The sequence below is a fragment of the Piliocolobus tephrosceles genome, chromosome 4 (assembly GCF_002776525.5).
Source record: "Piliocolobus tephrosceles isolate RC106 chromosome 4, ASM277652v3, whole genome shotgun sequence".
NCBI lineage: Eukaryota > Metazoa > Chordata > Mammalia > Primates > Cercopithecidae > Piliocolobus > Piliocolobus tephrosceles.
The window spans coordinates 14,227,212-14,242,949 of record NC_045437.1 but is presented as its reverse complement, the minus strand read 5'-3'; the positions used below and the strand labels follow the sequence as shown (position 1 = coordinate 14,242,949).

The 15,738-nt window shown below is 41.7% G+C and overlaps 1 protein-coding gene across 4 annotated transcripts in view; it reads right to left on the bottom strand.

Moving 5' to 3' along the window:
- OTULIN (OTU deubiquitinase with linear linkage specificity) overlaps positions 1–15,738 on the bottom strand; it is a 59,432-nt gene that overhangs the window by 28,876 nt on the left and 14,818 nt on the right. For all 4 annotated transcript variants that reach the window (XR_004228904.1, XM_023218267.3, XM_023218270.3 and 1 more), the window contains exons 3-5: positions 11,921–12,015; positions 9,041–9,184; positions 2,655–2,780 (exon numbers count right to left, since the gene is read on the bottom strand). Coding sequence is in view for 3 of the 4 variants with exons in the window: in XM_023218267.3 (XP_023074035.2) it covers positions 2,655–2,780; positions 9,041–9,184; positions 11,921–12,015 (365 nt within the window). In the remaining variant the exon portion in view is untranslated. The remainder of the gene's footprint in view (positions 1–2,654; positions 2,781–9,040; positions 9,185–11,920; positions 12,016–15,738) is intronic.

Sequence of the window (15,738 nt, the reverse complement as noted above, 5' to 3'; positions counted from 1 at the left end):
TTTTTTTTTTTTTTTTTTTTTTTTTTTTTTTTTTTTTTTTTTAAACGGAGTCTGGTGCTCTGTCACCCAGGCTGGAGTGCAGTAGCCATCTCAGCTCACTGCAAGCTCCACCTCCCGGGTTTACACCATTCTCCTGCCTCAGCCTCCCAAGTAGCTGGGACTACAGGCGCCCGACACCTCACCCAGCTAGTTTTTTTGTATTTTTTAGTAGAGACGGGGTTTCACCGTATTAGCCAGGATGGTCTCGATCTCCTGACCTCGTGATCCCCCCGTCTCGGCCTCCCAAAGTGCTGGGATTACAGGCTTGAGCCACCGCGCCCGGCCTAAAATTATTTTTAAAAAGTGACCATGGGTCACTTACCAATGCTCACAATATTCAGGTTTCCAGATTAAAAAAAGGTACACTTTAAAGCACACAAACTCCTTATTCAGCTTTTTCTCCCATTAATTTGAAAGAAAAATACAATGCAGTAAGAAGCACTGAGGCTGTGGAAATTTTTACTCCCTTAACCTCCCAGGCAATGAGATTGAACCAGCCAATCAGAGACACTTACAGAAGAGCTAACATACATGTGTGAAGCCTGTGTGTGAAGCTGTGAAGGGCAGCTACAATTACAAGGGGCTTACAGGAGGGTTAGCACCCAGAAACACAAAGCCAACCCTCCAAAATGGAACAGAGGCAAGGAAGAGCCTAGGGGCTCCTGAATAATAATTCACTACATTTATCCCTCTAACCTCAAAAATATATATGAACTTCAAATGAATAAATCCATTCAGGAAACTCTTATTGACTCCAGATTAAGAATAAAGTCATGTGTTAGGTATTCAGTGAATACAAGCAAACTCTTTAAAAAAGAAAACCTATGAATTTATGTGCTTTTGAGTTACAGTGAGTGAGAATAAGAGATGCCAACATAAATACCATTCCTTATGAATAAACAACAACTAGTGCCCCTCTCAAACACCATTATGGATTTTAAATCCAAGAATGAATTTTAATGGTAATGACCGCATAGAATTCCCTCTAATATTTGGGCTGAAGGCTGGTACATGTTTGTCTATATCTCCTATTTTCCAAACTAGACCAAGTTACCAATCATGGACATGGCTCTAGAGTCAGTCGGGATGGAATCAAGCCTTCACCACAGAGCAGCTGGTGGCTTTTGCAGGGGATTTAACTGAGCTCCTGGCCTCAGTTTCCTCATCTAAAAAACAGGAATGACCACAGCACCACCACCTTCATAGTCGTGAGAATTAAGTAACACATGAAATTTTAGTCTGGAGCCTGGCATAGAAGTGTTAAGAATGCTGGCTCAGATTATCAGTGAGTAATTTTAATCTTATTGAAAATTGGCGCCACTCAAGCATTCCCAAAAATTAGGGTCTAATTATAGTAGAAACACCTAATAAAGCAGAAATAGCAATTTCGCAAGACCTTAAAAAAATGAAAACGAAATTATGACCTGTGGTTGCACTGAAGGGCCCTCTCGTTCACTCCCACAGGGCTAGAGCCCCGCCCTCAACCTTCCACTAACCCAAGGACTGAGGAACACAAAATCCTGCATTCTAGTCCAACAGGTAACAAGAACTGTATATCCCTCTTCCCTTCTCTGGCTCCCATTTCTTTATAGTAGAAGAAAGATAAAACTACTGGACTTTCTTTGACAGTATATTTTCCAGTAAACATTTCTTATCTTTCTAAGCAAAAACTAGGTTCCAAGAAGTCAGGGCCCTCAGTTCACTAACTCAATAAAGCACTAAATGAACACCTATTATGTGCCAGGCCTGCTGCTAGGCACAGGATGTCAAGGAATGCACAGGACAGTCTCTCCTGGAGCTGAAAGTCTAATGGGAGCAGCAGACCATATGTGAGTAAAGCAATCACTGCTTGAAACGTGCTAGGAAGGACCTTGAAAAGTCCATGTTTGACCCCCTCTCTACCTGACCACCCCTCCACTGACACCCTGGCCCAAGTGACAGGCCCTCAATCAGGGTTCTTGGTGAGAAGAGCTCCAAGCTGCTCAATGCAGGCAAGCTAGGGGTCATGTAAGCCAGTGTGCAGGCAGGACATCAACCCAGAGGAGACATTGGAAAGTAACAGAAAGGTAGAATTTTAAAGACCAAATCGATAGGAATCAGAAGACTAAGTTCTCCCTACAATTCTGTTTCAGAAAAACTCTCAGGACAGTTTTCTAAAGACAAGTTACTAAATCTACTAACTGGAAAATCACTGAGAAAGAAAATACGTCTGATAAATATGGGCAGAAACTTAAAACATGAGCATAACTGGAAAGAATAAATGTGAATTACTAATGATATTAGTATAAGAAATAGGAACCAAATGATATTCTTGAAACATAAATATGACTTGGAACAAAGACTATATTTGTTAAGGTTTCCTTTTAAGAAAGTTAAACACTTCATTATTTGATACCCTCATACATGGCATCTTGCTCTAAGAATATATAAAGTTGGTACTTCCCATTTTACCAAAGCCCTCATGGGAAAAGTTTGAGTTCATTTAAAACCATTTTGCCTAAAAATCAGCCAAGAGCATTTGAAAATCCACTGAGTGAAGACTAAAAACTGGTCTTCTGGGGCAAGCAGGAACGAGAGCTTCACCCTTATCAGACAGGACACTACAGGTTCCAAACCTTCTTCCTCAGCAGAGTAAGGGACTCTTTAATTTTATCAACCAGGTCCTCGTTCTTCCCATCAAATTTCAGTCCAAGTTTCCATTGCTTGATCCAGTTGTATTTGCTTATGAGTTTTTCTGGTAACTACAACATCGAGAAACAAAGAGATAAAGAGGTGTTAACATTCCAAGAAATCCACCGCACGATCCAAGCTGTAAGATACCACAAAGTCTATAAAACCTACCTTTGTTTCCAGAATTAATCCTGCAAATCTGTCATGTGGGTTTAGGATGGAGGACCTAAATCTAGAAGTCAGGAACTTAGAAAGTACCATCCTGAGGAGGGCTGCTGGAGTGAAATGGTGCTTTTGGTTGAGATGCCAAAGCACAATCTGCCTTGCAGGACTCCACCCACGGCCAGGACATTCCACAGCAGTTGTACAGACGAGCTAAGGCCATGCCCACAGCACGTCCTCACACCAACCACCTTCAGGCTATAGGACTCACTGCAGCCTCTCAACCACCACCTAACACATGGCTCAGGACAGTGCTTCTGAGATGTGAGAAGGTCCAGGGTGAAGCCAAACCTGCTCCTTTCCCAATAAGAAAAATAAAACCTAGTTTCTGGTATTTAAAAAATCCACCAAAAAAAGGTAGAAAAAGTTTGTTAAATAATGTTAACACATATACTCAGAAGTTTTAACATTCAGAGAAATGACACTATGTCTAGTTTAACTGTCTAATCGATATATTAAGATAAAACATACATTGAAAATCAGAGGCAGGGGTTAAGGGAGCTGTGCTCACTTAGTCCATGAAAGAAGTGACAGCTGAACTGCATTACTAGTTTCTGTTTTGTTTAAATTCCTGGAGTATTTGTTACTTTGTTTCCCTCTAGTTATCAACAGAATCTGCAGTTTGAAAGGCAAGCTGAGGCACAGCCTGACTGATGACAGACAGCATGGGAAGTAAGACTCTTCCAACAGTCTTGGGTGTGTCAGGAGAAAAATCCTAGAATTAGGCTGGACACAGGTGTGTCACTTCACTGCTATAAAATTTAGAAAGGAAAAAAATTTCACCTCCAAGTCAACAGATCATTAAAGAATAATTAAATCCTACAATATCCTATGAGGAACCTTCTTTAGCAGTTATTAATACAGTTTTGCCAAAACAGGTAACATAGCAAGACCCCATTTCTATTTTTAAAAAAATCTAAAAATTCACTGGGCACAGTGGCATGTGCCTGTATTCCCAGTTACTCAGGAGACTGAGGCAGGAGGATCACTTGAGCCCAGGAGTTTGAGGCTATAGTTAGCTATGACTGTACCACTGCACTTCAGCCTGAGCAACACAGCAAGACCTCATCTCCAAAAAATTAAAAACTTTACATAGCAAGAAAGAAATGAATAAAAATAAATACATAAAATAAAATAAATACAGTTTTAAATGAGGCCAAATCTTCCATTCAACTGGAATGTAAGACTAAAAGACCCTTTCATAAATAGTACTTCTGGTTGTACCTTCTCAGCCTACAGCAATGTGAAACTAAGGTGGTTTCTACAAAACACAGAACCACGATTGGGATGCAAATTACTTTTCACTGTGACCACAGTGATGGCGAACTACATCACTCACTAAGGGTGGAGAGGGCCTTCTCCTCCTCAGCTTATTAGAATAACAAATGACCACTCACCTAAGGGCTACACCAGCCCACTCTGTGCCCACACTGCCCTGCGTTTAGGCAACATGTGGCAACTCTGCGGCAAAACCCTCAATTCGGTCTCTCAGATTTATCACAAGAACCTCACATGCCCTCAAGTGGCAACAAGCTAAAATTACAACTGGGCACAAAGAACTACAAATGCGCAGAGAATACTGGTTACACAGACGTGAGCTGGGAAATGAGGTGAAGGGAAGCCCAGAAGACAGGCTGAGCATCTGGGGACACGATACAGTTATCTAAAAAGTAGGTGCAGTACTCAACTGAATTACTCAGGAGACCCTGAAGACCTAACTACACAGAAAGAAACAACTGCTTCTGATTCCTTTGACACACTGGTCAAACAGTTCAGGGTTGTAGACTTCCAGGAAATGCAGAAATCCTTAAGCCAATTTTAAAAAACGAAGCATGAAAAAAGCCATCAGAAAAGAATGAAGTCAAATTTATTCAGAATAAAAAAGTGAATACAACTTTAAATGCTTTCAGAGGTCACAGCACATGGAACACATGTAAATAGCCTTTGTTTTCCACTAAGCACAAACTGGACTTCTAAAAGAATAAAAAAAAATTTAAGCAAGAAACCAGATTTAAATAAGAAACAGTGATTGGAAATATTCAAGAATGAAGTAGCTAATTAGCTTAGCTGTCATTTCGCTTGTGACTAAACTATACAACAGCCTGTTTTCTCTAGCATATGCTGGTAATTCTTGATATCACAACATCCAGCAAATAATAAAAATGTGTCATCCCCAAAACTCACTCACAAAAAAATTTTGATACACAGTCTATCTCACTCTAAGCAAACACTGTCACAGTCTAACCAGTTCAGAGACATTATAAAACGTAGCGAACTTGGAAACCAAAGGACACCTGCTCTAAAGGACACCCCCTCTCAGGGACCAAACTGCTGTCCCACATTTAAGAGCCAGACTAGGCCATCTCCATAGCTGGGGTGAGGGTCAGGTGATCTGGCTGCAGCCAAACACAGAGACTGGGATCTGGGCAGAAATGGGAAGAACAAACAGGATGCCTGGGCAGGATGACAGGTGAGGGGCAGCCAAACTGTCAGTGGGGCAATAAGGACAAAGCTCTGCCTCACAGGCAGGGAACAGAGCAAGGCCAGCAAAGCTCAGCAACAGCAGAAAGGAAGCCCGGGTCTCCTTCACTGACCACAGATCAAGGGGAGGGTCACTTAGTCTAGCTTTGCCAGTTCCCTTTAATATCCTAAATCCAAATGATGTTCTAAAAGACAGAGAAGACAGCAACATGCCACAGAGAACAAGTCTCAAGCTGCAAACAGAAGCAGATAAAGCTAGCTAAAGGTTCCATCCCTGATTTATTTCGGTCACACTGCAAGAAACGCTCACTCAACAAAGCCCTTGTCACAGTGGACCTTCTGAGGGAAGGGCTGTGGGGCGAGGGGTGCCAGAATGAGAACAGGAGTGGAAAGGCATCCACAGGAGGGTCTGCGGGTCACCTGGGAGATCTGCACAGCCAGACTAAGCTTATGGGTCCTTTCCTTCCTTCACGGGCCCCTCAAACATGAAGCATGTGCTGAATTTGAATTTGTCATCCAATCATGTCTCAGACATGATACCACAAAACGAACTGGGTAAAGCAAGTTTTCAAACTACGTTAAATTGCTGAGGACTGGAACAGGAACACAAGGACAAGTCCTCTGGCTGGATGACAGCAAGGAAAGAACAAAGACATTCTTCAGCTAACATTTAGACCCAATGTTTAATAAACATATATACCAAACCCACAGGCAGGTACACTGTGTTTTCTCTCTGACAGAGGCCTCTTGGCATTCAATAAAAGTTAGATGACAAAAACCAAACCACACTGACCACTAATTAAATTATGCTCCCAGAAAAATATAATAGCTGATACACACAGAAAAGGAAAGAAACTGGAAAGAACACTTAAGAATTTTAAAACTGTTTTCACATTACTCAAATTTAAGTCAGAAAAACCACCTTAAAACCCCATCACTCACATTTGCAACACATTCTAACAGCGATTAGAGTTTGAATGTAATCTACTCAGACTATTTTTAATATGGCAGATAATGTTACCCAAATATATCCCGCTACCAAAAAAAGGGTGGGGGGGGACATTGTACTTTACTTTTTTTTTTTTTTTTTAGACGGAGTCTCACTCTGTCACCCAGGCTGGAGGGCACAGGTGTGATCTCGGCTGACTGCAAGCTCCGCCTCCCAGGTTCACGCCATTCTCCTGCCTCAGCCTCCCGAGTAGCTGGGACTACAGGCACTGGCCACCACACCCACCTAATTTTTTTGTATTTTCAGTAGAGACGGGGTTTCACCACGTTCGCCAGGATGGTCTCAATCTCCTGACCTCGTGATCCGCTCACCTCAGCTTCCCGAAGTGCTGGGATCACAGGCGTGAGCCACTGCACCCAGCCTCTGTACTTTGTTTAAAGCAATTTTATACTTTAATTAATTACTTAGGACACTATTTACCCCAGACTCTCAGAAAGAATAAAAATACAAATTTAGTGTCAAGTGAGTCCATAAATCTAAATAACTCCTTAAAGGTAAAGCCTCAAAAGGAAAATTTTGCTTAAATTGAGGGGGATATTACATCACAACCTAGAAATATAGATTTGTGGATTAATATAATACAGCTACAACTGTCAGCACAGCCTCCTGAGTAGGTAAGAACAAAGGCACACGCCACCACAATCTAGAAATTGTGTCATATAGAGCTACAGATGTCATGTACAGAAGTTAAAACAAGGCAAAGCAAAAACAGTGAAATCATTGTTTGCTTCTCTAGCTGGGTCTTATATCCAACCATAGGAATGCTTTTGCCAACTGACAAGCAATTCTGAAATACTTTACTAATAAATGGCATCATTTACAAAAGAAAAAACAGCCTAGTATATCCATTTCTCTTGCCTCTATATGAAAGAAAGAAGCTAATGCTGAAAAATCTGCTTAAGATGGCATACATCTTTGCTTAGAAGAAAATATCTTTCCCAGATGTTGGTTTGTTTTTTTTTTTTTTTAATAGACTCCCCAACATAAGGGGCCTCCTTATGTTGCCCAGGCGGGACTTGAACTCCTGGCTCAAGTGATCCTCCCACCCCAGCCTCCTGAGTAGCTAACACTACAGGCACCACCACACTTGGCTCCAGATGTCATTTGGACAGTTGATAGAGGTGTGGTGATTTTATGCTGGTTTATTAAATAATCGTGGAACAGACGGGGAGTATCCTCTACCCACCAGTCCTGGTTTTGCCCTTACCAGCGTGTAATCTCTCATCCACCTAAAAGACCTCTACCTTGGCCAACAAGTTCCTCTGAAGGTCTTCTTTATTCTAGGAAAATGCCCCAGCTCCTTCAACTGCTCCCAGAATGCGATGAAGCATCCTGGCCACATATCCATCTGCTGAGGATACAGGTACCGAGCTCGAGACGGCCTCTGACCAGCCCAGTTCAAGGTGGGGCTGTCACAGTCTAATTCTTAGAATCATTCTTTTTAAAATGCAGCCAGCTTGGTCTTTTGAAAAAAAATAAAAATAAAAATAATAAAAATAAAATGCAGCTAGGGCTTTGTGATCATTGCTGGACATCGCATTTCATGCAGGCTCACAGTGGGCTTGCAATCGATTAAAATCCTAACATCTTTTTCTTTCTTTTCATAAACTGCTATAAGGCCAATCTCCCACAGCTGGCATTTCCGGGTTTTGGATTTTTTAAATTTAAGCACAAGACTTTCAATTTTCTTCCAGTTAATGTCATATTGCCATTTCTTTCCTTTTTTTTTAATTTAAAAATATTTTGTTGGTTAAAAAAGCAATGCTAACGATCATCTGGCCTTCAGCAAGCTGTAATCTTTTTGCTGGCGGAGGGTCTTGCTTCGATGTTGACGGCTGCCGACTGAGCAGGGTGGTGACTGTTGAAGGTTGGGTGGCTGTGGCCATTTCTTTTGTTTAATTCAACTTTTATTTTAGATACAGAAGGTACATGTGCAGACTTGTTACATGGGTATATTGCTGTCTCTGACCAACCATTCCTGACCAAAAAATCTTTCAGGTAGTTGTCTATCACCCACCCGACTATATGACTTTATCCGTGTCAGGACGTGCAGACACATGACTTTCCAGTGCAGGTCTGCCATGTGGTACATTTAAAACGCTAAAGAGGGCCAGGCCTGGGACAGGCTGAGTCTCAGCTCCTCAGGAAGTTCCTCTCCGTGTGACAGTAATCATCTCTCTTCTAGCGCTGCTGTTCTGCCACCTACTAAGCCAATCGTCACGCTTTGCCAAAAGTACTAATTTCTTGAATTATAGCTAGAAACGAAAGAAATGTGTATTCTAAAACCCCAGCAGGTTCTCAAACAGTAACATACACAGCCTACTTAAAACAAACACCAAAATTGAAATCAAACTGTTCCTAAGTGCTTTACACAAACATCTGCTCTCTAATTCAACTAAATTGTTCACATAAATTTTATCATTCTTCTCTTCTACGAAATACGAATTATTTTTGGTCATTTAACTATGTGAAATCATCCCAGCCACACAAAACTGAATAAACGCACATGCTGACATCACACTGCAGAAGATAACAGCAGGTAGCATGGACGGAAAGGGAAAGTTTTCTCACAAAAATTGTTTGAAACATTTTGGACTCAAACCTGCAGCAGCAGCGTACCAGCATGAGCTCTGGATCCTGCAGCCAGGGCGGCAGCCCCGCAGCCTGGCTCATGGCCTGGAACAGCGTGGCCCTCAGTGCACAGTAATTATCACCACGGACTCGCCGTATGGAGGTGAACTTCTGAGACACTTCCTCATAGCCCTGGGAAAAGGTATGAAAGAATTCAAACTGGTTGTTACTGACTTGAGATAGCAGAGAAAGTTTCATTCCTGTGGGAAAAACTTGGCCTGGGACCACTGGGACCTATGTCCCTTCCTAGGCAAATGTTTTAACACTTACTCACTGGCAACCAACATTTTGAAGAGTTTAGTCTGTGTTTCAGTTAACCCTCAACTCTTTAACAAAAAGGCAAGAAAAAAGAGAGCTAAACTACGTTTATAATTTCATATTAAAAAAATACAGAAAAACCCCAAGTTTCCAAAACACAAAGCAGGGCGGGGGTGCTTTGTGTATGTGCATGTCTATATAAAAGTTCATATGCCAGGAGATGGCTGAATAATTCTGTTAGGCTTCTTTTCTTTTCACGAGAAGGAGTTTCGCTCTTGTTGCCCAGGCTGGAGTGCAATGGCGCGATCTCGGCTCACTGCAACCTCGGCGTCCCAGGTTCAAGCAATTCTCCCGCCTCAGCCTCCTGAGTAACTGGGACTACAGGCATAAGCCACCACACCCAGCTAATTTTTTTGTATTTTTAGTAGAGATGGGATTTCATCATGTTGGCCAGGCTGGTCTTGAACTCCTGACCTCAGGTGATCCACCTGCCTCTGCCTCCCAAAGTGCAGGGATTACAGGTGTGAGCCACCACGCCCCGCCTTCTTTTCTTTTTTTAAGTGAAGTGTCACTCTTGCTCAGTCTGGAAGTGAAACAAGGAAATGAAAATGTTCAGTGACATGCTTGGGCACTCAAAAACAGCCATCCAATGGACCATTCTGAAACGTACCCTGAAAAGACACCATAAAATCCTAGTGACTCTGATTCCCCAGCATGCATGATGCCTGGCTTCTCCAGCTAGACACATGCAGTCCTTGAGACTGACTGAGCTGCCCACCGCCTCCCTGGCCCTGGGTCCAGCCAGCCCCTTAACTCATCCCCCTCTTCCTTGATAGTCTGAAGACCCACTTCCTGCCCTGCACTCACACAAAGAAAGAAGTGTTACCCTCATTGTGGAGTGGGCCCAATGCAGACCACCTCTGTCCTGTGGGTCCAGGTACTAAAACCTCATTATTAGCTATTTTCAAGGTTCAAGTCATAGGATGGTATTTTAAGTGAATACAAAAGTGCTTTTTTTCCCCAATAACAACATTTTGAGGACTGCATTTTTATTTAGTGATCCAACCACTGTAACACATAAGGTTCCATCAGGCAGAATCACACCTACTAATAATTATGTACTTCTTGCCTATGGTAAACCTCAATTACCCCAGAATACTTAGATGGCAAATTCAATTGCAATTGTACCTTTCCAAATGCATAAATTACTCACGCTATTTCAGAATAAAATTAAATCTGAATTTATAGAAACTTACTTCCAAAAGAATATTAGAAACAAAAATAGACAATTACGCAAATAACGACTAAAATAGAATGGAGGTGAAAGCTGTTTTCAGGCATCTGAGATGCTCTAAGTACTGCCACGGGTCGTGATGGGCTACAGGTTGGATAATCCGCAAGTGACCAACAGCACGTTCAGCAAAAACATGAATGTTCTTAACCTCTGGCAGGAACTAAGAATTCCAGGTGTTTCATAATTGAGTTCTCCAACAAACGCCTAAAACACCAAGCATCTACATTTCGGATTTGCAGAGAGCTATCATCTGCTCTCAGAGCTTTATAAGTGGCAGCTAGATTTTTACTAAGGTCAGCCCATGAGCAGCTGAGGTACATGCTGAAAGATAAGCAATTATCTTCTATAAAAACAAGCTCTGAGGAAAAGACTAAATATTCAAATACTTAAAAATTTAAAATCCTAACCAAAAAAATTTTAAAGATATTTCTATTAAATATGATGGTCAGTATCTCTAATATATAAGAAGTTCATTCAAATTCATAATATTAGTAAATAATCCCAAGAGAAAAATGAGAAAAAATAAACGCAAAGGTTTCAAGAGGTCAGGGAAGTCTTAGGTTCAATCTGCTATTTGACTGTTTTTGAGCAATTCACATGGTTCATCCTACTGATAATACTGGATCTGGTATACATCTGAGGGTAGAGCCCACAGGCCCTGCTACTTGATGAGCTGCATAGTATATGCAGGCCATGGTGTCTGAGCTGAGTAATGAACCGGCCCAAACAGCCACAGCAGGACCACATCATATGAACCCCCAATGTCATCCCACAGCCTTGGAGACTATCTTCATATCACCAGTCTATGCAATGAGACTGGGAGGGGGCAACTCCTGGGACACCTTAAGTGAAGAGAGCAGTTCCTGACTCCCCTGCGTAGGGAGTCCAAGAAGGTTCTAGGCCCCAGGACCAGAGGGTGTGTAAGCAAACCCAATGTGCTGTGGAAAGCAGGAGCGTAGAATCGGCCTGAGGCATCCCTGAAGCTTTTATTTTACAGCACCAGACCAAAAAGGATATTCCCAAATGGCCCCAAGAGGACAACCAATGGCTGGCCCGACTCTGAACAGCAGAGTCATTGACGTGTTTTTCAAAGAAATTGCGTCACTGAATAACTGATGCTGATTCTATATTAACACTGTGACTTAAAACAAAATCCTTATCTTTGGAGTCTATTTCCTTATCTCTAAGATTAGAACACCCATAATAAAGTCTATAGCAGTCATTTTAACTAATGTCTAAAAATATCAAATGACATATTAAACAACTTACAATAGACTATTTGAAAGACCTGAAATATGTGCACCTCTGTGTCGTACCTTTTTCATACATGTTGCTTTCTGTGTATTTCCCCTCCATTCTTTTTTGCAGTAGTCCATGATATCCATTTCAGGAGCTACGCTTAATCTCGGTTCTGTTAAAGAATTAAAAAAAAAAAAGCAAATAATAAATCAAAGCATAATCAGAATATTGCTTCAGTTGGGGGTTACCCTTCACGCTTCATTTTCTTTCTTCATGTCAAAAAATCCAGAATTCAACCACTGCCTACCCACTGGTCCAGATCACCATCACCTCACCCCTAGATAACCACGGGGGTCTCCCAATGGGTGTCCCTTGTCACCACACTCTCCAGACCATTCTCCACATGGTAGCTAGCCAGGATGATCCATCTAAACATGAAACAGATGGTACTGATCACTCCTGGGCTCAGAGAGCTCCAGGGACTCCTGCCTCATGGCCTTATTCCTCATACAGTCCCCCTCTCTGCCTCTCTGGTCTCTCCTCCCACCATTCCTCACACTGACTAGACTCCTGCCCCAGCTATAGCCTCCCAATACTCTCCAACACACCTGGCTTGCTTTTCCCCGCACCTGCAGGGCTGCTCCCCGGCTCCATGCAGGCCTCTGCTCCAGGGTCAGCTAGCACCTTGTATCACAATATCACATACACTTTTGCTCTCTATTCCTCTTATACCATTTGGTTTTTCTTCTTAGCACTCATCGACGCCTGAAATATTTTTCTGTACCACTCCCCCACCCGCCCCACACACACCCATACAAAAATACAGTAAAACACGAGCTCTTTGAGGGCAGGGACTTTGTTTTGTTTCTCAGTTGTGTTGTGTCCTCAGGATCTGGAGCTGCACTGACACACAGGTGCTCATGAATACTTTTCTAATCAAATTAAAGATGCGACAGTCTGAACTATGAGAAAACACTTCTAACAATGAGTAATCAGTTTTTTATAACCATTATACAAAGAAATAACATCTACTATAACAAAAATTACTTTTAATTATCTTAATGTATTTATGTCCTTCCCTGATCCCAAAAAGCTAAAAGTAGTCGATAATAAACCAGAAACTAACAGAATTCTCCATGTTTGTTAATCCACACACCTCATCTGACTCTAACAATAACATATCCCCGAAAATTAAAAATACAACTCACCATAAGACAAATGTTACAGCAAAAAACAAAATGGTCTTTATATTTTCCCTAGTTCAATATATATGGTTTGGGGTTTGATTTTGTGGTAGGTGCATATACACGCACATGCACATATTAGCGTGTATGTTTCAGGAAGAAAAGGAGGTAAATTCTCAGGCATATCTTCACTTCCTTTTTAAATTATTGAAGACGTAGAAGCTAGTGATGATTTTAGAATATAAATACAGAAGTACCTGACAACATATTTACTCCTGAGCAAGTTGTACATAAAATTAAAATGTTTTATTCAACTAAATTCAACAAATACTTACTGAGTGTCTAAAATGTACCAAACACTGAGCTAGAAACTGGGGATACAAAGGTGATGAAGACAGGATTCTATCCTCACGGGGCTTATGGACTGCTGGAGAAGAAAAGACAACAAGCACTTGTAAACCAGGGTGTGATGAGTGCCAGGATGATTAGGAGCACAAAAGAGGCCATCAATCCTTGCAGTTTAGGTAAATTAAAAAAAAAAAATGAAGTAAACTCTTAAGAACTGCCAATTTTTAAAAATCTCATTGTGAATCCTTTTACAAAGAAAAGTAACCTTTTACATAAAAGGAAAAATAACACATATACAGATAACATAGACATATTTATCTGTGGCACACCTTAGGATTCACTTAAAAATGAAGCAGACTCCTGAGGTATAATATACAGGGACCACAAAGACCAATGCTGCACAGCCAATCCTTAAAAAAACCTTCATTTTTTTAATTCGAGAACTATTTTTTTGCGTGTCTACTTAGTGGATGGAAGCATTCTCATGTATCTGTCTTTCCATTCACCTGCCCAAAAGGGAAGAAATGTAAATATCCAGAGTCAGGACACTTACTGATTCACATTTTCCTTCAGGTAGGGTTATGAGCCTGAACAGAAAGCACATGTCCAGCTCAGAACAGGCCTCCTGGGAAGGAAATCTACCTTCCTGCTCTCCTCCCTGCAGTCCTCATTCTTGTGCACACCAAGACAAGACCTGGCCTCCCGGGCAAGGTGGGGCAAGCCCAGCACCCCATGACTGAGGGGAGAAGGTGCAAGCCTCACACAGGCCAAGAGATCAAGCCATAAGCCACAGTCGAGTGCTGAATCGGAGGCCTACGAAGGGCAGTGAGGGTTGGGAAAACGGGTACCGGCACAGCTGGCAGCATCAAATACCTGAATTCCCATTCTACTGTGGTCCTCTGAGGAGGACTCCAATGGCTACTACATGCCAGGTACCAGGCTAGGAGCTGGAGATGCAGGACAAGGCAGTACCTGACCTCGAGCAGACTATGGAGTTCAAAAGCAACTTTCTTTAGTTGCAAACTACAGAGACTCTGCCGTTTTCAAAAAAGGGCATTTCTAATGGCAAAAAAATAAAAAATACAAAAATAGGGAAGTTGAAAACCAGAGCGGTAAGCCAGGAGTTGAAATAACCAAGAGGCTTGATCTTTAGCCACCACATGGGTGACAAAGACAAGAATCAGACCCTCAGAAGGTGGGAAGTTAAAACTGAAACCCCTCCGGAAAGCAGGGACTCTCAAATAGGGTGGAATAGGACAGGAATCTCAATCTTTGTCATGGGCCAGATAGGAAATAAGTTAAGGCTTTGAGGGCCATAAGGTTTCTGTCACAGCTACTCAACATTACCATGAACGAAAGCCACCACAGACAATATGTAAACTAGTATGTTTCAAAAAAAAAACCTTTATTTACAAACCCAGGTGGCAAGTCAAATTTGGCCTGGAAACCATAGTTTGCTGACTCTCAGACGAGGTGGGAAAAAATCTTTTCACTAACAGAGAGGATAAGAAAACTTTCTGCCTCAGTCTGGATTCTGCTTCAGGGGAGAGGGTAGCAAATGTTATTTCAGGAAGGACAATGAACCCAGAAGGTCTGAGATGATGTGAGAAGTGTAAAGGGATCCATTTCGTTCTCAGAGTAAAGCTAGGAGTTACAAGACCCACTAAAAAGCTTCATCGCCTGTGTGGGGTACAATGCCAGACAGAAGAGAATCACAACAGAGAGCCTATAGGGTGGAGGACTATCAGCGGTAACAAACACCAGCTGAATATGCACTTTCTTCTTAGGAATCGGACTAATGAGGACACTGCACTCTACAGGAAATTTTGAACAACCACAGCAGTAGAGACAGAGTACTCTCTGAAGTTTCATGGAAGACTGGAACGGTGCAGACCCAGAACACACCACTACAAAGAGTATCTCCTGTGGCTACCACAGTGAAGAGTTCACCAATTCCTTGAGAAGGGCTCAAAAAGTATTATAAAAACCACACTGTGTATCATTTGTTCCTAATCACACATGACAATGCTTTTGTTCACCATAAACAGAAGGCAGTTCTCAAAACCAGAAGAGCACAGACAAGGGTCTTCTAAGGTTCATGGAAAATGACTTTTACGAAAAAGCTATGGATGGATTTCAATTTTTTTTTTTTTTTTTTTTTTTTGCACCATGATAAACTCATACGAACTTGCTATAACATGTATGAACAGGATCTCATCTAACGCACTAAGAAGGATAAGACATCAGTTTGAAAAGAGCCCTAATAGAGCAACGTGAGTTCTGCTAAAATTTCATGTTGAACTTATGGTGAAGCATAGGTGAAAGAATGGTGAAATCACTTATGATTTATAAACAGTTTATGG